At 41.6% G+C, this 25306-nt stretch overlaps 1 protein-coding gene across 1 annotated transcript in view; it reads left to right on the forward strand.

Moving 5' to 3' along the window:
• The first annotated feature begins 1614 nt into the window (after positions 1 to 1614).
• Positions 1615 to 25306, forward strand: part of LOC139382759 (ATP-binding cassette sub-family G member 1-like) — a 41935-nt gene continuing 18243 nt past the window's right edge. The window contains exons 1-6 of the mRNA XM_071126894.1: positions 1615 to 1889; positions 4291 to 4534; positions 21362 to 21479; positions 21946 to 22078; positions 23918 to 23968; positions 24559 to 24704. Coding sequence (XP_070982995.1) covers positions 1827 to 1889; positions 4291 to 4534; positions 21362 to 21479; positions 21946 to 22078; positions 23918 to 23968; positions 24559 to 24704 — 755 coding nt within the window. The 5' untranslated portion in view covers positions 1615 to 1826. The remainder of the gene's footprint in view (positions 1890 to 4290; positions 4535 to 21361; positions 21480 to 21945; positions 22079 to 23917; positions 23969 to 24558; positions 24705 to 25306) is intronic.

Raw genomic sequence — 25306 nt, forward strand, 5'->3', positions numbered from 1 at the left:
CTGGGACTGTACAGCTTGGGAGTGGAGAGAAGTGGACAGAAGTAGATGGGCTGGACCTTGCACACTCCAACCCAAGGATGTATGGACAGCAACGGGCCCTCCTTTTGGTCCAGCTCGTATAGGCTTGGTCGGGGTGACGAGATGTGGGTGGTCTGACCCAATCAGGATGAGTGGCGCAACCCTGGCCAGGTTAGAAAGAGGCAATCCTTGGAGATGAGGATATTGTTTCTGTAGAACACTTACCGGGCAGGAGTGCTCTGCGAGATTCAGGCCATCTGCCGTGAAGGCATTGGGGATGTTATAGGCCACGTCCCTGTTTCCTGAAGGTGAAACGCTGAAGGTCACAGCAGAGCCTTTCACTTGGATAACATCATGTCACACCGTTCTGAGATTAAGGGTCTCGGGGGTCCCCTCCAGGTTAAGCTGACGGGTGGCCACCGGGAGAATGATGGTTCTTTCAGAATTAGATGGATTCTTCCATGGGCCTTTTCTACAGGTACATTACATCAAATCTACTCATAGTGTGGATGTCTATGGTGACATATGCAACACCATTTCCCCCCAATTTAAATAATTAAAATAAGACAGCTTTTAAGTATTACTTACTAAATAATTTCTGAATAAAATTGATTAAATGGATTTTAACACACTACCCTATACCATAATCTTCTACCAGGGTAACTGGCACCCCCAGTTCTAGAAACATTTAATGAAATAACAAAAAAAGTGAAAACTCTGGACATTTATTTCCCTTTGTAGTTTATCACCTAAGCATGACCTTCATCCATATACCAATGTTTTTCTTAATGTAGCTTTTTTGTGTCAGCAATTAGACAGTGTTCTTAGGGGTGCCTAGTTACCCCCTAGTACCCTAGCCTTCCTTCTACTGGGTGCTAAAATTCATACTTTTAATAAAAACTTTTATGTAATACATCCACTGACTTTTTTTCTATGTTGAGTTGATCCAACTGAGACATGGTAGCCTTGACATAACTGAGATTAATGGTGCTTTCACGATAACTCGGAACTCGGAAATAATCGCGGTCATGTCATGACCTAGAAAGATGCCAGAGTTTCCGACTTTGAATGACTGTTTTAAACGATTTTTCCCATGTCGGAGCTTTTTTTTCTCCAGAGTTGTCTTGAACGCAATGAAGTCGGAGATTTACCAGTTACAATTTGTTTTGAACAGAGCATCAATTGGCACAAACCTACTTGCGCTGAGTTGAGAAACCGGTGGTTGTATTCGATACAAGTCTTTATTAATTACAAGTTAGAATTTCAGCATCCCGCGGAAGGACGGCAGTTGTACAGGACAAACATAAGGTAAGCGTTTTCAGAATTGAAATGTTTACACGTATCGACGTATGGTGACCCAATGCTGTTGCTATCAGTTCTCAACTCCGTCTAGGTAAAAAATAACGAAATTGAGTTTAGTAGCCTATAATACGTTTTGTATTGTAGGCCTACACCGTGACCGGCAAGCTGGTGCGTATTGACATGCGTATTGTGCAATTCCACAAGCATTTACCTAGAGACAGGCGATAATTTTTGTGCACGTTTGCTCCTTCCACCCGTAGACCTCCAGTCGCCGTCGGTCCGGTGTGTGACGTCACATTTTAAACACGTTGTGCGCTTGTAAACAACAGGCTACTGATTTCGTCCTGGGCACAGGGCAGGTAAGACACGCGGGAGAGAACATAACTAGGAAGAGTGAACACCTATTTTAGGTGCTCAGCGCATACCAAGCGGCGATGCAACAGATTTGTGCAGGTTTTTAGGTGGAATATTTTTGTGCATTTATTGGATCCATTTTTGGAGGGGGAATGGCATGTCTTATGGCAGCATTTTCTGTAAATAACGCCACTGTCACTAACTCCATCCTAATGGTAAGAAACCGCTCTTATTCATTAAACATGAAAATGTGATTGTGTCAATGTATTGTGATAATATTGATGGTATTTTCTTTAATGACATATTTTTTTATCCTTTTATTTATCCTTTATTTAACCAGGCAAGTTAATTAAGAAAAAATGCTTATTTACAATGAAGGGCTGGCAAGTTGTGCATTTCTTTAAATGAAAATGTTTGATCAGCATTTTGCTATCAGTTCTTCTTGTTCATCATAATGTCCAACACGGTTCATCATAATAGGCAGCCTTGATGAGAATATGAACTGTAATATCCCCTCGCCAAATGATTGAAATGCATTATGATCAGTGGTATAAAGTATTTAAGTAAAAATACTTTAAAGCGCTACTTCAGTAGTTTTTGTGGTATCTGTACTTTACTATTTCGATTTTTGACAACTTTTACTACATTCCTAAAGAAAGTGATGTACTTCTTACTCCATACATTTTCACTGACACCCAAAAGTACTCCTTACATTTTGAATGCTTAGCAGGACAGAAATGAACTATTTCACACACTTATCAAGAGAACATCCCTGGTCATCTCTACCCGCCTCTGATCTGGTGACTCACTAAACACATTGCTTTGTTTTCTAAATTATGTCTGAGTGTTGGAGTGTGCCCCTGGCTATCCGTTAAAAAAAAAACATGAACAATCTGGCAAACATCTGGTTTGCTTAATATTAGGAATTTGAAATGATTTATACTTTTACATTTGATACTTAAGTTCATTTTTGCAATTACATTCAGTTTTGATACTTGAGTATATTTAAAACCAAATACTTTTAGACTTTTACTTAAGTAGTATGTTACTGGGTGACTTTCACTTTATTTCTTGAGTCATTTCCTATTTACTTTTACTCATGTATGACTATTGGGTACTTTTTCCACCACTGATTATGATAGTATTAATACAATGTGGGAAATACTTTAATATATGTTTTGCGTTTTCAAATCATGATAATTACAGGAACGATAACAGTATTTGCTAATTATTAGGCAACATATATCAATCTGCAAGTTTTTCATTTAGTCAGTTTTGTTTAACCTGGTGGCCATAAATGCTGGGTTAAAAACAACCCAATTTGGGTCATTTGGTAACCCAGCACTGGGTAAATATTGGATAAAACACATGCTGGGTTATTTTGACCCAGCCAGTCAGTATCTTTTATTTTCATGCTTGGTTGACCTAGCATCTGGGTATTTTTTTTATGTAATCCCTAGGTTATTTTCAGGAGGTGTGGCTTTCAGATATAACTTATTAATGGCAACCCGTGAGAGTAAATGTCATTCCTGTTCACCATGTTAAGTTTACACATTGCAAATAAAATGTTGTTTTCTTGAAATGTTTATCATTTTACAAATTCTAATAGAATATTAGGATTACTTATTACATATTATAATAAAGTGGTATCTATCCCAACAGTGTGATTTGTATAGGCTTTTAGGGAACTCATACACTTCTGTAAGCCTCATGGAATACCAAAACCCCCTACTAAACTACATATAGTACATATTTTAATAACCCAGCATCAACAACCTAACTGTGCTCTTTTTAAAGAAAACAATCCAACTATGTGACCCAATGCCTGCAACCCGGCAGTTGGGTCAACCAAACAACCCAACATTTTTTTGTGAATGAACCATAGATTCGAATGACTGCCGTCTTTCTTCAATAATCAATTGTTTTATTACTCAAATGTGTATATGTAATTAACACATACCATGTAGTTCATCAGTATTGTTGCATGGCTGTTGTTTTTCTTTGTGCTCAGAGTAAGCTTTGTCCGATAGTAACCTCGGCACTCTGCCTAAAGATAGAAACAGATTAGGCGACTCTGCAGTAGCCTACAGTAGCCTATGCCAATATGCACTTTGCCTAAATCGTATTCTGAAAGGGAAATTATCAGAAATGTACATGCATATGTACATCTCATATCAAGGAATTGTGTTATAAGATATATTTATTGTATTCAAGTTTGATTGTTGTCTACAATCTGGGATATTTTCAGTGGTCAAATTACAATTATTGACCTTGATTCTTGAAGAATATAACTTAGAAATTCCTCTCAGGCTCAGCACAACTGTCTTGGTCTATCATAAGCCAAAATATGTTTTTTTTATTCCATTGTTTAAGAATATCAAGATCGGAAATCACGTTTCAAACATATCACTTCAATCACAAACATTGTCTATGAATTTGAGAGGGGTTAAATTTTCTTAGTCTCACCTCTCAACTTTTAATATCAAAACAAGTGGCGTGGCTGCTGTTTTTCAATTCACAGTTTTAATGGTGTAACCTACCCCACTTTGTTTGCAAATAATTCAATCATTTTATACCCCAAACCATCTGTTGTACCTCTCTCTCCATCACCACCAGAACACCAATGGGCCTCCTGATCTGATGCTGGACCCCAGGACTGTATGTGTATCTCTTGATGAAGTGGTATCCAATCATTTGAGCAGTCAACATACTCCATTATTAAATGGGCATCTCAAGAAAGTGGAGAACAGTCTAACTGAAGCCCAACGTTTTTCCTACCTGCCACATCGACCAGCAGTTAACATTGAATTCAAAGATGTCAGCTACTCAGTTCCAGAGGGACCATGGTGGAGAAAGAAAGGTGGGTGCATTATAGGCGTTTCTCAGGAATCTTATTTTTCAAATCAAATCACATTTTATCTGTCACATGCTTTGTAAACAACAGGTGTAGACTAACAGTAAAATGCTTATGGGCCCTTCCCAACAATGCAGAGAGAAAAATAGATAGAAAGTAATGAGGTATAAATACAGTTTCCCACAGAGCTGGTGCAACTGAGTTAAGTTAGTTGGCCTCCTTGTTCGCACACACTTTTTCAGTTCTGCCCACACATTTTCTATGGGATTGAGGTCAGGGCTTTGTGATGGCCACTCCAATACGTTGACTTTGTTGTCCCTGCCACAACTTTGGAATTATGCTTGGGGTCATTGTCCAGTTGGAAGACCCATTTGCGACCAAGCTTTAACTTCCTGACTGATGTCTTGAGATGTTGCTTCAATATATCCACATCATTTTCCTACCTCATGATGCCATCTATTTTGTGAAGTGCACCAGTCCCTCCTGCAGCAAAGCACCTCCACAACATGATGCTGCTGCCCCGTGCTTCACGGTTGGGATGGTGTTATTCAGCTTGCAAGCCTCCCCCTTTTTCCTCCAAACATAACGATGGTCATTATGGCCAAACAGTTCTATTTTTGTTTCATCAGACCAGTCGACATTTCTCCAAAAAGTACGATCTGGAGTTTTTATGGTGGTTTTGGAACAGTGGCTTCTTCCTTGCTGAGCGGCCTTTCAGGGTATGTCGCTATGGGACTCATTTCATTGTGGATATAGATACTTTTGTACCTGTTTCCTCCAGCATCTTAAAACCTGTTACGGATGGTGGTTCCTGTACAGGAACCAAATCAGCGGAAATTTCAGAGCGCCACCTATAGTACTCGATAAAACTCAAACTTTCATTAAAACACACACGCAAGATACTCAATTAAAGCTACACTTGTTGTGAATCTAGCCAACATGTCAGATTTGTAAAATGCTTTTCGGCGAAAGCATGAGAAGCTATTATCTGATAGCATTGCACCCCCCGAAATACCTGAACGAGACCTAAACAAAAGATTTAGCGGTAGCCGGCGCTACACAAAACGCAGAAATAAAATATAAAACATTCATTACCTTTGACGAGCTTCTTTGTTGGCACTCCTATATGTCCCATAAACATCACAATTGGGTCTTTTTCCCGATTAAATCCGTCCATGTATACCCAAAATGTCAATTTATAAAGGCCGTCTGATCCAAGGAAAATTCACCTTTTCCAGACGCAACGTCACTTTTTAAAATTAAAAAAGTTGCCTATAAACTTTTACAAATCACTTCAAACTACTTTTGTAAACCAACTTTAGGTATTAATAAACGTTAATAATCGATCAAATTGATCACGGGGCGATCTGTATTCGATAGCAGCAAGTCTTGAAATCATCGTCCATTTTTTTCACTTTCATAATTTCCTGGGTGCACCCCAAGACAGGAAGTGCCTATACGTCATCCCACCAAGGATAAACCTGCAATGAAATGCCAGTACTGGCGACATCGTGCGGAAGCTGTAGGCATTGTAAGCGGGACCTCATCTATTTTCTAATGCCGTAGACAATTCAAAGACCGGCGGATTAATATATATATATATTTTTTTGGTGAACAGTTTTCCCTGGGATTTTTACTCCTGAACACGTTCTGTTATAGCCACAGACATGATTTAACCAGTTTTAGAAACATCAGAGTGTTTTCTATACACACATACTTATCATATGCCAATACTACATTCCTGGCATGAGTAGCAGGACGTTGAAATGTTGCGCGATTTTTAACAAAAAGTTGCGAAACGCTGCGAGAATTCGCATCATCCCTAACAGGTTTTAACAAGGTCCTTTGCTGTTGTTCTGGCATTAAGTTGCACTTTTCGCACCAAAGTACGTTCATCTTTATGAAACATAACGCGTCTCCTTGCTGAGCGGTATGACGTCTGCGTGGTCCCATGGTGTTTATACTTGTGTACTATTGTTTGTACAGATGTACAAGGTACCTTAAGGCGTTTGGAAATTGCTCCTAAGGATGAACCAGACTACCATTTTCTTTCTGAGGTCCTGGCTGATTTCTTTTAATCTTCCCATGATGTCAAGCAACGAGGCACTGAGTTTGAAGTTAGGCCTTGAAATACATCCACAGGTACACCTCCAATTGACTCAAATGATGTCAATTGTTGGAAAAAGTACTTGCGTCATTCTAATGTTATCCCTCGTCATCTGAGGAAGAGTAATCAAGATCGGACCAAAATGCAGCGTGGTACGTGTCCATGTTAATGTTTATTTAAACTGAACACAAAACAACAAGAGAACGAATGAAAACAAAAAAGTTTTGTCTGGTGCAGACACAGAGACAGAAAACAATTACCCACAAATCATAGGCAGCCTGTTTTCCCACTAAGTATGGTTCTCAATCAGAGACAACGATTGACAGCTGCCTCTGATTGGGAACCATACCAGGCCAAAAACAGAAATACAAAACATAGAACAAAAACATAGAATGCCCACCCCAACTCACGCCCTGACCAAACTAAAATAGAGACATAAAAAAGGAACTAAGGCCAGGACGTGACAGTCATGCACAAAGTAGATGTCCTAACCGACTTGCCAAAACTATAGTTTGTTAACAAGAAGTTTGTGAGTGGTTGAAAGACTAAGAACACGTCCCTGAGGGGCCGCCATTTTGAGGGTCAGCATGCTGGATGCGTTGTTGCCTACACTCACCACCTTTGGGTGGCCCGTCAGGAAATTCAGGGTCAAGCTGCAGAGGGCGATGTTCAGTCCCATGATCCTGAGCTTAGTGATGAGTTTGGAGGGCATATGGTATTGAAAGCTGAGCTGTAGTCAATGAACAATTTTCCCACATAGGTGTTCCTCTTATCCAGGTGGGAGAGGTTAGTGTGGAGTGCAATAGAGATTGCGTTGTCTGTGGACCTGTTGGGGCGGTATGCGAATTGGAGTGGGTCCGAGGTGTCTGGTATGATGGGGTTGATTTGAGCCATGACCAGCCTTTCAAAGCATTTCATGGCTATAGATGTGAGTGCTACGGGGTGATAGTCATTTAGACAGGTTACCTTGGCATTCTTGGGCACAGGGACTATGGTGGTCTGCTTCAAACATTAGACTGGGTTAGGGTGAGGTTGAAAATGTCAGTGAAGACACTTGCCAGCTGAACAGCACATGCTCTGAGTACGCATCCTGGTAATCCATCTGACCCCACGGCCTTGTGAATGTTAACCTGTTTAAGGTCTTACTCACATCGGCCACGGAGAGCAAGATCACAGAGCTGTCCGGAACAGCTGGTGCTCTCATGCATGGTTCAGTGTTGCTTGTCTCGGAGCGAGCATAGAAGGAATTTAGCATGTCAGGTAGGCTGGCGTCAATAGGCAGCTCACAGCCGGTTTTCCTTTTGTAATCCGTGATCGTTTTCAAACCCTGCCACATTCGACGAACATCAGAGTCAGTGTAGTATGATTCAATCTTAGTTCTGTATTGATGTCTTGCCTGTTTGATGGCTCGTCCGAGATTGTAGCAGTATTTTTTTAATAAGCGTCTGGATTAGTGTCCTGCTCCGCTTTCATGGCTTCTGTTTGGGTTATGTAAGTACGGTCACTTTGGGGATGACGACATCGATGCACTTATTAATGAAGCGTGTGACTGATGTGGTAATGTTATCGGATGATTCCCAGAACATATTCCAGTCTGTGCTAGCGAAACAGTCCTGTAGCTTAGCAGCCGCTTCATCTGACCACTTGCGCTCAATACAGATCACTGGTACTTCCTGTTTGAGTTTTTGCTTGTAAGCAGGAAGAAGGAGGATAGTGTTATGGTCAGATTTGCCAAAAGGAGGGCAAGGGAGAGCCTTGTATTTTTTTTTATTTTTTTTATTTTATTTTTACCTTTATTTAACCAGGCAAGTCAGTTAAGAACAAATTCTTATTTTCAATGACGGCCTGGGAACAGTGGGTTAACTGCCTGTTCAGGGGCAGAACGACAGATTTGTACCTTGTCAGCTCGGGGGTTTGAACTCGCAACCTTCCGGTTACTAGTCCAACGCTCTAACCACTAGGCTACCCTGCCGCCCCATATGCGTTTCTGTGTGTGGAGTAAAGGTGATAAAGAGTTTGTCACCTCTAGTTTCAAAGTTGACATGCTGGTATAAATTTGGTAAAATGGATTTCAGTTTCCCTACATTCCCTTCACCAGTTTATTTTACTATTAAGTCAATCAATAGTAGGTCAATTGTTACAATTATGTACTTACATTTGGGGAGGCAGGTAGCCTAGTGCTTAGAGCGTTGGGCCAGTAACCAAAAGGTTGTAACCGAAAGGAATCCCTGATCTGACAAGGTAAAAATCTGTCATTCTGCAAGGCAGTTAACCCACGGTTGACACATTTCAGTACATTCAGTTGGACAACTGACTAGGTATCCCCCTTTCCAACTGAAAGTGTAATTATTTTCCTCTGTATGTAGTGTACTACAGAAAACTGCAGCCTAGTGAAATTCTACGTACCGCTTGCTCTTCAAATTTTTTAAAATTAAATTAGACATAATGATTGCTTTGTCTGGTGGATTATCATAAATAAATGCAGATTTGCATATTTGTAGGAAGAAATAGATGCTAGTTAGGTTTGATTTAGCATGGATCTTATTGTGGTTCAGTGAAGCTTGTACTAATGTTCAGATAACACATACTGTAAGCTCCAGTTAGGAACCTCAAATCACCTTTTAGAGAAATCAGCTACCTGACAACATTCCGATCCCACTGAGTATTTTAAGAATCACCAATCATTATAAAAGTCTGATTTGATGTTGAGAGGGATGGAAGGCTATTGCTTCAGAGATGTGCCATCATACAAATTACTGTAAACAAAGTAAGATATTACTTGTTAGCCTTTTGAAAAGGCGCATCATTACTCCCTCTGGGTAAGTGATGGCTCTCCCACAAGACCAGAGTGTGAGAGTTGTTAGCGAGGTTGCTTTACGTTTGGGATTGGGTGCTGGTGGTAGTGTTTCTGTGAATCTGTGTTGACAGAACTGCACAGCTGGCTAGTTACTCTGGCATTTCTTCACTGGAGGGGCCCTCCTCCCATCACAGCAAAGCACTGTTGTCTTCATTAGCACTCTCCATCTGGATGTTCATTGGCATGCAGACCTGCGCCTTCTGTCTGTCTGTGCGCCTGTCCATCTGTCTCCTTCTCGAAGCGTAGACTAGATCAGAGAAACATACAGACAACATTTAAGATAAAAAAGTGCAGAGAATACAAACATGTAATCTAATCATTAAAAGTCAGCCTACAGTTAGATGCAGTGATGCACATGTATTAATTTTTGATATATATATATAAATGCATCAACCATGAGCATGGAGGAAACGTAGGTCATCTAAATTGATTGGACATTTGATTTAGATAATGGGAACTTCTGTCTGACCTTGTGGACTTGACCGGATGCCGTTGTCCCTGCCAGGCTTTAGGTCTGGGCAACATTACAGCCTGTATTGTTCCTGGTTGACTGAAATGGAAACCGGGCCGCCGAGCTGTCCTACAAATCTTGGTAATACATAAGATAAGGAAACTGAGAAAAACTCTGTAGCAAGTCATCTGCAGCAGCAACTAAGAGAGTCTGAGCTGCTCTCAGCCGGTTACTATCGGTCAGCAAACTGCAGTAACCCAGATGCAGTGGGGGTGGGGCTGATGATAACACAGCAGGATGCCATGGGCTTTGCACTCAGAAAGATACAAACTAAAAAGGATGCCTCTTGAGCTGCCTTTCAACTCTTAAAGAGCAATGACTAGTGTTTTTTTTGCATTAACACGTCTTATGCTTCAATTCTTAATTGACCGATGGAGCTGGGTGCATCATAAAATTCACTAATAATAATAAATCTATAACGTTAATTTTAGATGTCAAATCGACCTCAACCACATTTCAATTCATTACGTCACTTTATTTACTGTAGAACACATATTTATTTGCATAGCTAGTTGTGATGATGGCTTGAACACAAATGTTCAACCTTAATATTCATGATCTCCAGCACTACTCCAACATCAACAATGTACAGTATGTGAATCATGTGATTTTAACCAATTATTAGGCAATGACTACTCACAATTGATTAAAATCACATGATTCACACCAGATGATGCCATTGGAAAAAAATTATCTTCCTGTATCTTTTTTTACTACAAAACATAGACATTTAAATATCAGTTTAACCAGACCCAGACCTACAGTTTAGTGCATTGATCTGACCTGACCTTGTTTTCTGACTGACCATCTGTCTAACTGAGAGGATGACGAGGCATGGCTATCACCCTGGAAATCCATTAGATGACATGTCAGTTAGCGCTTTAAAGACCTGATGCATTTCACCTAGGCTGAACCCTCCAGACATACAGACATTCTGTTACTCTGCCGTTTACACCAAATAGTATTGGTGGTGACGAAAGTGTGTGTGCATGTCTGTGCCTGTGTGTGAGTGAGCGAGCGAGCGAGCATGACTAAATGTTTTGCTCCCCGTTTTTAGTGCATCAGAGGACTAATATTCAAGGGATTAGGCCACTGTAAGCTTTTGTTTGTTGGCATGGCTCTATATAGCTTTTTTAGAAACGTTTGTGTAAGGGGTCTGCTCAATGGTTTTTATTAGACTTCACACAATTGAGTCACATACTCTTTTAATGTCAGCTTTGGTTGAAAAGAAAAACAGCTCTGCCCTGGTTATAATCTCGATCTTTCAGGACAATCTTTCAAGATCCGTCAGGATCATGGGAAAGATTTTTAACAGGGTAGTACAACTCAGTCACTGTCACGAAGGGTTGTCAGCATCTACAATATGTCTGGCAGAGCATGGGCACCTGTGCTGGGGACCCTGGGGATTGGATTACTCTCAGATTTGTGCCACTGAGGATCCCTGTGATACAGTGCCTTGCGAAAGTATTCAGCCCCCTTGAACTTTGCGACCTTTTGCCACATTTCAAGCTTCAAACATAAAGATATAAAACTGTATTTTTTGTGAAGAATCAACAACAAGTGGGACACAATCATGAAGTGGAACGACATTTATTGGATATTTCAAACTTTTTTAACAAATCAAAAACTGAAAAATTGGGCGTGCAAAGTTATTCAGCCCCTTTACTTTCAGTGCAGCAAACTCTCTCCAGAAGTTCAATGAGGATCTCTGAATGATCCAATGTTGACCTAAATGACTAATGATGATAAATACAATCCACCTGTGTGTAATCAAGTCTCCGTATAAATGCACCTGCACTGTGATAGTCTCAGAGGTCCGTTAAAAGCGCAGAGAGCATCATGAAGAACAAGGAACACACCAGGCAGGTCCGAGATACTGTTGTGAAGAAGTTTAAAGCCGGATTTGGATACAAAAAGATTTCCCAAGCTTTAAACATCCCAAGGAGCACTGTGCAAGCGATAATATTGAAATGGAAGGAGTATCAGACCACTGCAAATCTACCAAGACCTGGCCGTCCCTCTAAACTTTCAGCTCATACAAGGAGAAGACTGATCAGAGATGCAGCCAAGAGGCCCATGATCACTCTGGATGAACTGCAGAGATCTACAGCTGAGGTGGGAGACTCTGTCCATAGGACAACAATCAGTCAGTCGTATATTGCACAAATCTGGCCTTTATGGAAGAGTGGCAAGAAGAAAGCCTTTTCTTAAAGATATCCATAAAAAGTGTCATTTAAAGTTTGCCACAAGCCACCTGGGAGACACACCAAACATGTGGAAGAAGGTGCTCTGGTCAGATGAAACCAAAATTTTACTTTTTGTCAACAATGCAAAACGTTATGTTTGGCATAAAAGCAACACAGCTCATCACCCTGAACACACCATACCCACTGTCAAACATGGTGGTGGCAGCATCATGGTTTGGGCCTGCTTTTCTTCAGCAGGGACAGGGAAGATGGTTAAAATTGATGGGAAGATGGATGGAGCCAAATACAGGACCATTCTGGAAGAACACCTGATGGAGTCTGCAAAAGACCTGAGACTGGGACGGAGATTTGTCTTCCAACAAGACAATGATCCAAAACATAAAGCAAAATCTACAATGGAATGGTTCAAAAATAAACATATCCAGGTGTTAGAATGGCCAAGTCAAAGTCCAGACCTGAATCCAATCGAGAATCTGTGGAAAGAACTGAAAACTGCTGTTCACAAATGCTCTCCATTCAACCTCACTGAGCTCGAGCTGTTTTGCAAGGAGGAATGGGAAAAAATGTCAGTCTCTCGATGTGCAAAACTGATAGAGACATACCCCAAGCGACTTACAGCTGTAATCGCAGCAAAAGGTGGCGCTACAAAGTATTAACTTAAGGGGGCTGAATAATTTTGCACGCCCAATTTTTCAGTTTTTTATTTGTTAAAAAAGTTTGAAATATCCAATAAATGTTGTTCCACTTCATGATTATGTCACACTTGTTGTTGATTCTTCACAAAAAAATACAGTTTTATATCTTTATGTTTGAAGCCTGAAATGTGGCAAAAGGTCGCAAAGTTCAAGGGGGCCGAATACTTTTGCAAGGCACTGTATCCTGCCAACTTTAGCAAGGTGTTCAGATCTACATTTAGATGTATTTATTTTATTTTATTTAACTAGGCAAGTCAGTTAAAACCTGTTAAAGCTAGGGGGGGCAGAATTTTCACTTTTGGATAAATAGCGTGCCCAATTTCAACTTCCTGCTACTCATGCTAGAATAGAAGATATGCATATTATTCATAGATTAGGATATAAAACACTCTGAAGTTTCTAAAACTGTTTGAATCATGTCTGTGAGTATAACAGAACTGATGTAGCAGGCAAAACCCAGAGGACTAACTGTTCAGAATTGTTTTTTCCCCCTCTCTGTTCCCTATATTGTCTTTGCCATTGGATATTTAATAGGAACCTAGCGCTTCCACTGGATGTCGCCAGTGTTTGGAATATGGTTGAGGTTATTCCTTTGTGCTATGAAGAAGTAGGCCAACTTGGAACTGGGGACACTTTTGTGAGTTGCGCAAGACGTGAAAAGCAGTGCTGGTTTCTTTTCTTTCCTGTATTGAATACAGATTGCCCCGTCTACAATTTGATCGATTATTAACGTTTAAAAATACCTAATGTTGTATTACAAAAGTAGTTTGAAATATTTTGGCAAAGTTAATAAGCAACTTTTGAAATGTTTTGTAGTGACGTTGCGTTTTTGTAAGAGGTTTTTTTCTGGATCAAACACGCTTTATAAATTGACATTTTCGATATATATATATATGGACGGAATTAATCGAACAAAAGGACCAATTGTGATGTTTATGGGACATATTGGAGTGCCAACAAAAGAAGCTCGTCAAAGGTAATGCATTTTATTTCAGCATTTTGTGTAGCGCCTTCTATGCTAGCTCCTTTGTTTACTGCTGGTGCAGATGGTGCAGGCTATCAGATAATAGCTTCTTGTGCTTTCGCAGAAAAGCATTTAAAAAATCTGACATGTTGGCTGGATTCACAACGAGTGTGTGATTTAATGAAAGTTTGAATTTTATAGCATTTTATTTGAATCTGGCGCTCTGCATTTCCCCCAGCAATTGGCCAGTTGAGACGTTAGCGTCTCGCCTATCCATAAGAAGTTTTAAGAACAAATTCTCATTTACAATGACGGCCTACCAAAAGGCAAAAGGCCTCCTGCGGTCAAGGGGGCCTGGGAATAAAAATAAATTATAAATACAATATAAATATAGGACAAAACACACATCACAACAATAGAGACAACACTACACTACATAAAAAGAGACCTTAGACAACAACATAGCAAGGCAGCAACACATGACAACACAGCATGGTAGCAACACAACAAAACAACAACATGGTAGCAACACAACATGGTATCAGCACAAAACATGGTACAAACATTATTGGGCACAGACAACAGCACAAAAGGGCAAAAAGGTAGAGACAACAATACATCACACAGAGCAGCCACAACTGTCAGTAAGAGTGTCCATGATTGAGTCTTTGAATGAAGAGATTGAGATAATACTGTCCAGTTTGAGTGTTTGTTGCAGCTCGTTCCAGTCGCTAGCTGCAGCGAACTGAAAAGAGGAGCGACCCAGGGATGTGTGTGCTTTGGGGACCTTTAACAGAATGTGACTGGCAGCACGAGTGTTGTATGTGGAGGGTGAGGGTTGCAGTGGACATCTCAGATAGTGGGGAGTGAGGCCTAAGAGGGTTTCATAAATGATCGACGTATAGAGTGCAGTGATGTGTCCTATAAGGAGCATTGGTGGCAAATCTGATGGCCGAACGGTAAAGAACATCTAGCTGCTCGAGAGCACCATTACCTGCCGATCTATAAATTATGTCTCCATAATCTAGCATGGGTAGGATGGTAATCTGAATCAGGGTTAGTTTGTTAGCTGGGGTGAAAGAGGAGCGATTACGATAGAAGAAACCAAGTCTAGATTTAACTTTAGCCTGCAACTTTGATATGTGCTGAGAGAAGGACAGTGCACCATCTAGCCATACTCCCAAGTACTTGTATGAAGTGACTACCTTAAGCTCTAAACCCTCAGAGGTAGTAATAACACCTGTGGGAGGAGGGGCATTCTTCTTACCAAACAACCTTTGTTTTGGAGGTGTTCAGAACAAGGTTAAGAGTAGAGAAAGCTTGTTGGACACTAAGCAAGCTTTATTGTAGAGCATTTAACACATCTGGGGAGGGGCCAGTTGAGTATAAGACTGTATCATCTGCCTATAAATGGATGAGAGAGCTCCCTACTGCCTGAGCTATGTTGTTGATGTAAATTGAGAAGAGCGTGGGGCCTAGGATCGGGCCTAGGATCAAGCCTTGGGGTACTGCCTTGGTGACAGTCAGTGGCTGAGACAGCAGATTTTCTGACTTTATACACTGCAATCTTTGAGAGAGGTAGTTAGCAAACCAGGCCAAAGACCCCTCGGAGACACCAATGCTCCTTAGCCGGCCCACAAGAATGAAATGGTCTACCGTATCAAAAGCTTTGGCCAAGTCAATAAAAATAGCAGCACAATATTGCTTAGAATCAAGGGCAACGGTGACATCATTGAGGACCCTTAAGGTTGCAGTGACACATCCATAACCTGAGCGGAAACCAGATTGCATACCCGAGAGAATACTATATCTAGAAAACCAGTCAGTTGATTATTGACACGTTTTTCCAGCACTTTAGATAAACAGGGCAAAATAGAAATAGGCCTATAACATTTAGGATCAGCATGATATCCCCCTTTAAATAATGGATGAACCGTGGCTGCCTTCCAAGCAATGGGAACCTCTCCGGAAAGGAGAGACAGGTTAAAAATGTTGCCGATAGGCTTGGCAATGATAGTGGCAGCAACCTTAAAGATGAATGTTAAATTAATACCTTCTTATAGCACTCAGTTAGTGAGATAAAGAGAGATGGTGTCTTTAAACTCGCACTTGTCTTTTCTAACTAGCACTGATTTTGTAGATTTTCTGAAGAAGGGTTTTGGTTGCTGTGCTGAGCTGCTCTTCTTCCAGTGTATTTTATCATCCATGACTGGAGACCCAGTTGAGTAGACGCATCACCCTGACAATGATGTCTTGTGACTTAAGCAGTGCAGCAGTCTCTCCTTGATGGCCCATATTCTCAAAGTTTCTCAGGGTAGGCGTAGCCTACCGATCTAGAATTAGTTTTGCCTTTCAGATCACAATGAATAGGACAGGGGGGACATGATCCAACGGTACATTCGGGAAGTATTCAGACTCCTTGACCTTTTCCACATTTTGTTATGTTACGGCCTAAAATGGATTAAATAGTCCCCCCACCCATCAATCTACACACAATACCATATAATGACAAAGCAAAAGCTGAAATCACATGTACATAAGTATTCAAACCCCATCGGGTTCAAGTCCGGGCTCTGGCTGGGCCACTGAAGGGCATTCAGAGATTTGTTCCGAAGCCAATCCTGCTCTGTCTTGGCTAAATGCTTAGGGTCATTGTCCTGTTGGAAGGTGAACCTTCGCTCTAGTCTGAGGTCCTGAGCTCTTTGGAGCAGATTTTCATCAAGGATCTCTCTGTACTTTGCTCCGTTCATCTTTCCCTCGATCCTGACAAGGTTCCCAGTCCTTGTTGCTAAACAACATCCCCACAGCATGATGCTGCCACCACCATACTTCACCGTAGGGATGGTGCCAGCGATGGTCCCCAGTCCGGGGTCTCCAGCGACGGTCCCCAGTCCGGGGTCTCCAGCGACGGTCCCCAGTCCGGGGTCTCCAGCGACGGTCCCCAGTCTGGAACCTCCAGCGACGGGCCACAGTCCGGGGTCTCCAGCGACGGTCCCCAGTCCAGAACATTCGGCGATGATCCACGCAGCGAGGGTCCCCAGCCCGGGGCCTACGGCGAGGATCCGCAGTCCAGAGCATCCGACGATGATCCACGGGTCAGTGATACAAGAGCGGACTCAGTGTAAGGAAGGGGGGCGGCGTCCAGAACCAGAGCCGCCACCAAGGTTAGATGCCCACTCAGACCCTCCCATATAGGTTTAGGTTTGCGGCCGGGAGTCCACACCTTTGGGGGGGGGGGGTACTGTCACGCCCTTTTCCTCATTATTTTGATTAGGTCAGGGTGTGACAAGGGTGGTTGGTTTAGTTTTTGTATTGTCTATGTGTAGTTGCCTGTCAGCACTCGTGTCTTATAGCTTCACGTTCGTTGTTTTGTTAGTTTGTTTAGTGTTCTTTGTGTAAATAAAGAAGAATGTATTCTTATCACGCTGCGCCTTGGTCTCCTCGTTTTGACGAACGTGATATGATGTCACAAATTGCTGTACAGAAACCCAGCCTAAAACTCCAAACAGCAAGCAATGCAGGTGTAGAAGCACGGTGGCTAGGAAAAACTCCCTAGAAAGGACAGGACCTAGGAAGAAACCTAGAGAGGAACCAGGCTATGAGGCATGGCCAGTCCTCTTCTGGCTGTGCCGGGTGGAGATTATAACAGAACATGGCCAAGATGTTCAAATGTTCATAGATGACCAGCAGGGTCAAATAATCACAGTGGTTGTAGAGGGTGCAACAGGTCAGCACCTCAGGAGTAAATGTCAGTTGGCTTTTCATGGCCGATCATTCAGAGTATCTCTACCGCTCCTGCTGTCTCTAGAGAGTTGAAAACAGCAGGTCTGGGACAGGTAGCATGTCCGGTGAACAGTTGAAACTGGAGCAACAGCACGGCCAGGTGGACTGGGGGCAGCAAGGAGTCGTCATGCCAGGTAGTCCTGAGGCATGGTCCTAGGGCTCAGGCCCTAGCCCCCTGACACATAAACTACTGCAGCATAAATACTGGAAGCTGAGACAGGAGGGTCGGGAGACACTGTGGCCCCGTCCGACGATACCCCCGGACAGGGCCAAACAGACAGGATATAACCCCACCCACTTTGCCAAAGCACAGCCCCCACACCACTAGAGGGATATCTTCAATCACCAACTTACCATCCTGAGACAAGGCTGAGTATAGCCCACAAAGATCTCCGCCACTGCACAACCCAAGGGGGGGCGCCAACCCGGACAGGAAGATCACGTCAGTGACTCAACCCACCCTCCTGGGGACGGCATGGAAGAGCACCAGTAAGCCAGTGACTCAGCCCCTGTAACAGGGATAGAGGCAGAGAATCCCAGTGGAGAGAGGGGAACCGGCCAGGCAGAGACAGCATGGGTGGTCAGTTGCTCCAGTGCCTTTCCGTTCACCTTCACACTCCTTGGCCAGACTAAACTCAATCATAGGACCTACTGAAGAGATGAGTCTTCAATAAAGACTTAAAGGTTGAGACGAGTTTCCGTCTCTCACATGGGTAGGCAGACCATTCCATAAAAATGGAGCTCTATAGGAGAAAGCCCTGCCTCCAGCTGTTTGCTTGGAAATTCTAGGGTCAGTAAGGAGGCCTGTGTCTTGTGACCGTAGCGTACATGTAGGTATGTACGGTAGGACCAAATCGGAAAGTTAGGTTGGAGCAAGCCCATGTAATGCTTTGTAGGTTAGCAGTAAAACCTTGAAATCAGCCCTTGCCTTAACAGGATGCCAGTGTAGAGAGGCTAGTACTGGAGTAATGTGATCCATAAAAAGAAAAAAAATCCAAACAAGTCAGATGCTTATAGAAGCGTTTTAGATTCATTGTTCTCTCTCTTTCTTTGTTCCTGACACTCTCTCTTTCTTTCTGTCTCCTCACCAGGGACTCTTGGGACATGGCCTATGACTTCGCTCTCTCTCCCTGTCTGATCATGCCTAGATATTAAATGCCTTGTTAATGTCAGTATTGCCTTGTAACTTAAGCTTTATGCCTTATGTGATTTCATTGATTTGACAAAGTAATTAAATACACTTGTATTTCGAATTCCATTCTCAGACCTTTCTTGATTTTCTATTACTTTAATACAACAATATTCTTGCTGTAATATTGCTCAATTTTCTTAATTGACAATTAATTTTAATTGCATTTTTTATGGGGCGCAAATGAAGGACATGTAATATGCATATAATAAATATTACCCCACTACACAGGAACATCCACTAGAATCGGTTCGGTTCATTTGCCGGAACACTTTTTGACCCACTTCTATCCTACTGTCACTTTGACTTTTGCCCTAACTATCTTGATCTGCTACTACATGTATGCCTTTAATGTTTTGTCATGAGTAACACATACCTTTGGTAACAAACAACATTTTCTACATTATCGAAGGTAAAGACCACTTCGGAGTGCTGTGGAAAAGCAAAGAACTAAAAAGGAACTGTAGATTGTTTTTATTAAGTAGGCCTAACTTAACATTTGCTTTATGGTCAATTAAAAGAAATTCAAAAGTTCAATGGACTTTTAATCAAATCCTGGCTGACCGTTTCTTGCTCTTGAAATATCATGGCTCTAAGTTAGTGGAATAACTATTTTGGCATTAAGTCTCGGGCTAGTCCAATTTCGACAATCACAGAGTGAACACTGGGTGTTGGTGCCTTATAAGTTGAATAGCGAAGGGAGACACTCGGGTGCTCATCCTCTTTGGCTGCTCTAGATGTCCGCCCAGGCATTAGTGTCTTTCACAGGAAGAGAAGGGGAGGGGAGGCCCTCCTCTCTCATCCTTCAGCATCCCAAACACCATACAGGTCAGTTGGAAAGCACTTAATGCAACTTTAGTGCATTTATATGATCATTTACTTATCTGAACATAAGAAGACTATGTATTAGGATCCATTTATTTAGCTGCCAACTCATTCCCACCCTAAAATCCATTGACTCAAATTGTTCAACTTAAATTAAATGGATAATAAATACTTGTTATCCTCTTCCAAAGCTCAGATTTTATGCAGTGTGTGATTTCAACTTTTTTGTGTAGCCTACTTTGTCATTATTTTGCCAAAGGGCAAGTACATTGGTCTTTCAGTGAATGCACCTAATCCAATCAACTGTGATTAATCCTATTGTTTACTGTGCTGATTGGGTGTAACACAAGTCTTTGCCCAATTTGGTTACCTGCCTTATTTTTACCAGGTTTGTTTGATTCTGAGGGGCTTACATACACATTTTTGACCATTTCTGTCCAATACCATGCACATATGGACACCGAACAACTATGACGTTCCGTGTTGTCATGCTTCGGACTCAAATAATTGAATGGAATTGATTTGTTTACCTCAGTTTTTCTCCCTTTCAGTCTAGGATAAATTGATGGAACTTGAATTTGTTTCTCACGTTTGTTCAGTTTTCTTGCTGTAACATGCTGACAATTGCCACGACTCATTCAATGTTAGCCTCCTGAGCTAAAGACTAGGCATTAGCTTTAGTCTCAGACAAATGGTATCGTATAGTGTCACAAGGTTTGCATAACTTTTCACTTGTCTGTTGAAGGATGTAGTTACCATTTATAGTGGTATTCAACACCAACTAGACATATAACATACTGCAAGCACAAAGATTTGTTTTTTGTTTAGCAAATAGTTTTTTATTCTTCTTCCCGATCCACATCCTAGTGCATTTATATCATCACTCAATGCTTCAATAAACTGGCAGCCACTGCAATCAACTGGATTAGCGTTCAGATGGTTGTGTCCATTAGATAAATAGCAGGTACCTATAGGCCATTCCACTGGCTTTCTGCATGCTTATGGCTAGGCAATTATTCAATTTCCATTTTATTTACAGTGTTATCACATACAATAGATTAAGAGTGAGACAGTGAGACACTCTAGTACTGAGACCTTGGACCCTGGGTTGCACATTTCTGTTCTAGCCCAGCTCTAACACACCGGATCCAAATCATCAAGGTCATGAATTGGGTGTGCTAGTTCTGGGCTAGAACAGCAGTGTGTTCACTGTTTACACAAATGTGCTGTTCAAACAGAATAGATAAGCGGCTCATTTTAAAATGTGAATTAATTCTAAAATGTATAACAATAACTTTATTTATAAAGCATATTTTATGAATGCAGCTCAAAGTGCTTCTCAATAAGCACCCCAAAAAACAGTGTGTGTTGATTTGAATCACTCCATGGGCATGTTTGGGTGGGAACCCGGCTAAAACCAGCTTGTTCTGGGGTCTGAAAGGTGAGCATGAGGAGATTTAAAATGTAATAGACACCCAACCAGATGGGTGCATTCACTCAGAAATACAATAAAACCAAATACCCCCTTTTAACCCGAAACACAAAGAGGGTTTTATCCGAGGAGGAGAGAATGCATGGTTTGGACATTTAAGCAGGTTTAAGCAGATACTGTGTGAAGCTTAAAGCCTGAAGTGCCATTGTGAGACTGATGGAGGGTTTTATATGGTTCTGCTTTCTTTTGTACCCGGCTCTTAGGTTACAAGACTCTGCTGAAAGGGATCTCTGGAAAATTCACCAGCGGCTGCCTGGTGGCCATCATGGGTCCCTCAGGAGCTGGGAAATCTACGCTGATGAACATTCTGGCCGGCTACAGGTGAGCCACAGGCCCGACACTTAAAAACCAAGAGGTGTACAAGGACACTGATAGACGATTAACTTCTACTAACAAGTATCACGCCACACCCACAGTTCTGGGCATTAAAAAGTTGTCATTACAAAAAGCCTTGCTGCAGCTTGCTATTACCTTTCTGTGACTCTCGCAGGGTGACGCCAAGCGCCAAGTTAATTCGAAATCATTTAACAATAACCCAAGTCATGAAATACATTTTTGAGAATGATTACTGTATGCATTTTTGTATATATTCCATTTGTATTGTATGTGTATGTTTTCATGTTTTAAACTGTTTTAAACTTTGGAAATATGTGTTGTTCATGTTTACATGAATGTATTAGCTGTTCCCTATTGTTTCAATTGTTCATTTCTCTTTTAAACCCAGAAATAAATAAATTCTATCATATGGATCAAATGCGTAACCCAGGTATGGCTTTGCCCTCTGTAGAGAGACAGGGATGAAGGGGGAGATCTTGATCAATGGGCAGCCTCGTGACCTACGCTCTTTCAGGAAGGTCTCGTGCTACATCATGCAGGACGACATGCTTCTGCCTCACCTCACAGTACAGGAAGCCATGATGGTAATTTTAAAAAATTATATATTTAACCTTTATTTATCCAGGAAGTCCCATTGAGGCCAGAAGACCTATTTTACAAAGGAGACCTGGCCAGAGTCCAGGTCAATAGATTAAACACATTGCAGTGCATACACAATGGAAATGAATGCTTCTGGAAGTAAACAATAGGTTAATTTAAAAAAAAATATTTCACTTTTATTTAACCAGGTAGGCCAGTTGAGAACAAGTTCTCATTTACAACTGCGACCTGGCCAAGATAAAGCAAAGCAGTGCGACAAAAACAACAACACAGAGTTACACATGGGATAAACAATCGTACAGTCAATAACACAATGGAAAAATATGTGTACAGTGTGTGTAAATGAAGTAAGGAGGTAAGGCAATCGATAGGCCAATAGTGGTGAAGTAATTACAATTTAGCAATTTACACTGGAGTGATATATGTGCAAGATGAGGATGTGTAAGTAGAAATACTGGTGTGCAAAAGAGCAGAAAAACATATGGGGATGAGGTAGGTAGTTGGTTGGATGGGCTATTTACAGATGGGCTGTGTACAACTGCAGCGATCGGTAAGCTGCTCTGACAGCTGACGCTTAAAGTTAGTGAGGGAGATGTATAAGTCTCCAACTTCAGTGATTTTTGCAATTTGTTCCAGTCATTGGCAGCAGTGAAATGGAAGGAAAGGTGGCCAAAGGAAGTGTTGGCTTTGGGGATGACCAGTGAAATATTGCTGCTGGAGCGCGGGCTACGGGTGGGTGTTGCTATGGTGACCAGTGAGCTGAGATAAGCCGGAGCTTTACCTAGCAAAGACTTATAGATGACCTGGAGCCAGTGGGTTTGGCGACGAATATGTAGTGAGGACCAGCCAACGAGAGCATACAGGTCACAGTGGGGAGTAGTACAGTGGGACAAAAAAGTATTTCGTCAGCCACCAATTGTGCAAGTTCTCCCACTTAAAAAGACGAGAGAGGCCTGTAATTTTCATCATAGGTACACTTCAACTATGACAGACAAAATGAGAAAAATAAATCCAGAAAATCACATTGTAGGATTTTTAATGAATTTATTTGCAAAGTATGGTGGAAAATAAGTATTTGGTCAATAACAAACGTTTCTCAATACTTTGTTATATACCCTTTGTTGGCAATGACAGAGGACAAATGTTTTCTGTAAGTCTTCACAAGGTTTTCACACACTGTTGCTGGTATTTTGGCCCATTCCTCCATGCAGATCTCTGCTGTGGGGGGTGCAGAGCTGTTCGCCGGGGTTGGTGTAGCCAGGCGGAAAGCATGGCCAGCCGTAGAGAAATGCTTATTGAAATTCTAAATAATCATGGATTTATCAGTGGTGACAGTGTTTCCTAGTCTCATGGACTTTAAAGTGTCCCAAAACATTTTGTAATTAGTGCTGCAGGATGCAAATTTCTGTTTGAATAAGCTAGCCTTTGCTTTCCTAACTGACTGTGTGTGTTGGTTCCTGACTTCCCTGAAAAGTTGCATATCGCAGGGACTATTCGAAGCTAGTGCAGTACGCCACAGGGTGTTTTTGTGCTGGTCAAGGGCAGTCTGGAGTGGAGTTAAACTGGTGAAATGTTTATAAAGCTGCAAATACAATGTATTAGAGCAGTCAGAATTCATTATTCCACATGATTTCTGTTCTACATAATGCATTTATATGTGACATGGTGCCCTTCTAAACTGTGTCTTTCTTCACATTGATAAGATACATCTTCTCTCTACATGGTTGCTTCTGAGACATGAAAGATTCTATGCATGTAGGCGTCGTTTCTCTTCTTTGGGACGCAGCCGTAGTGTGAACTAAATCTTACTCTCTCTCTGCTAGGTGTCTGCTAATCTGAAGCTCCAGGAAAAGGATGAGGGCAAGAGAGACATGGTGAGAGAGTTGCATGGGAACAGCTTCAGAATCTTCCCTCACCTTAATCTCGTACATGTTCCCTGACCCTCGAACTGGAAATGAGGACAAGTTACTATTTCAGCACTGGAGTTTTGCCACTAGTGCAGTCAGTACTGGCTTTAAACAGACTGGAATGGATGTAAAGTGATATGATGATTGTGCCTGGGAAGGTGTATGTGTGTAGATGTTGCTACTAACCACTGATGCAGGGTCAGATATGATTTCCTCCCCCTTATGTTTAAAAGGATAATTCGGGATTTTGCCAATGAAGCTCTTTATCTACTTCCCCAGAGGTAGATGACCTAGTGGATACTATTTGTATGTCTCTGTGTCCAGTATGAAATAAGTTAGAGGTAGTTTCACTAGCCGATGCTAACTAGCGTTACCCATAGACTGTTAGTCATTGTGCTATCTGCTAGCTTGCTAGTAGTTACCCATAGACTTCCAGTCATTGCGCTAACTTTAGTTAGCATTGACCCTAGATCTGTGATTAATGTAGACATATGTCACGTTGCCAAGAGGGAGGGATGTGGTTATAGGTGTTTGTAATCCTCCTGTGTTGTTTTTAGGTGAGGGAGATCCTGACGGCCCTGGGCCTGCTTGAGTGTGCGAAAACCCGAACGTCACATCTATCAGGGGGGCAGAGGAAAAGGCTGGCCATCGCCCTGGAGCTTGTCAACAACCCTCCCGTCATGTTTTTTGACGAACCCACCAGGTCAGAAGCTCCCATTGCACATCGTATAGAACACATGCATGTGTGTCCGTGGCAAGGAAAGTCTTGACGTGACTATGGATTATAACGTGCCACTGTCTAAGCACACTGTACAGTCCATATTTTAGAGGCAATGCTATTCTTTCATGAGCTGTACAAGGCAATATGACGTTGTTGAGTGCAGGTGTTAGTTGTGTTCCATTTTGTGTGGTTTTTTCAGTCTTGTTTATGTCCCCACTGAAAGTAATCTGAAGTTCCAAGGTTAACCTGTCCTCTTTTGGAACAGAGGATGCAATTGAATATCATCTCTCCCAGTTGGCTTCTGGTTAGGAAAGACTAGAGTCTCACCAGGGGACACAAATGAGTCCCAAAGTCCTTAATGACCAAAAAGCAACCATTTGTCTCCCTTTGGTTTACATTTGTACCATCTGTAGGGATTAGCCTACTCCTGAAGCTCACACACAAAATGTTGTCATTGCTCTACACAAAATACTCCATAATGTCAAAGTGAAAAGAAAATTATACACTTTTTTAAATTGATAAAAATTCAATAACAAAAAAATTGCCTAAATTAGTTAAGTAAAAAATTATTCTGACTACCCCTT

This window comes from Oncorhynchus clarkii, chromosome 24, assembly GCF_045791955.1.
Source record: "Oncorhynchus clarkii lewisi isolate Uvic-CL-2024 chromosome 24, UVic_Ocla_1.0, whole genome shotgun sequence".
NCBI lineage: Eukaryota > Metazoa > Chordata > Actinopteri > Salmoniformes > Salmonidae > Oncorhynchus > Oncorhynchus clarkii.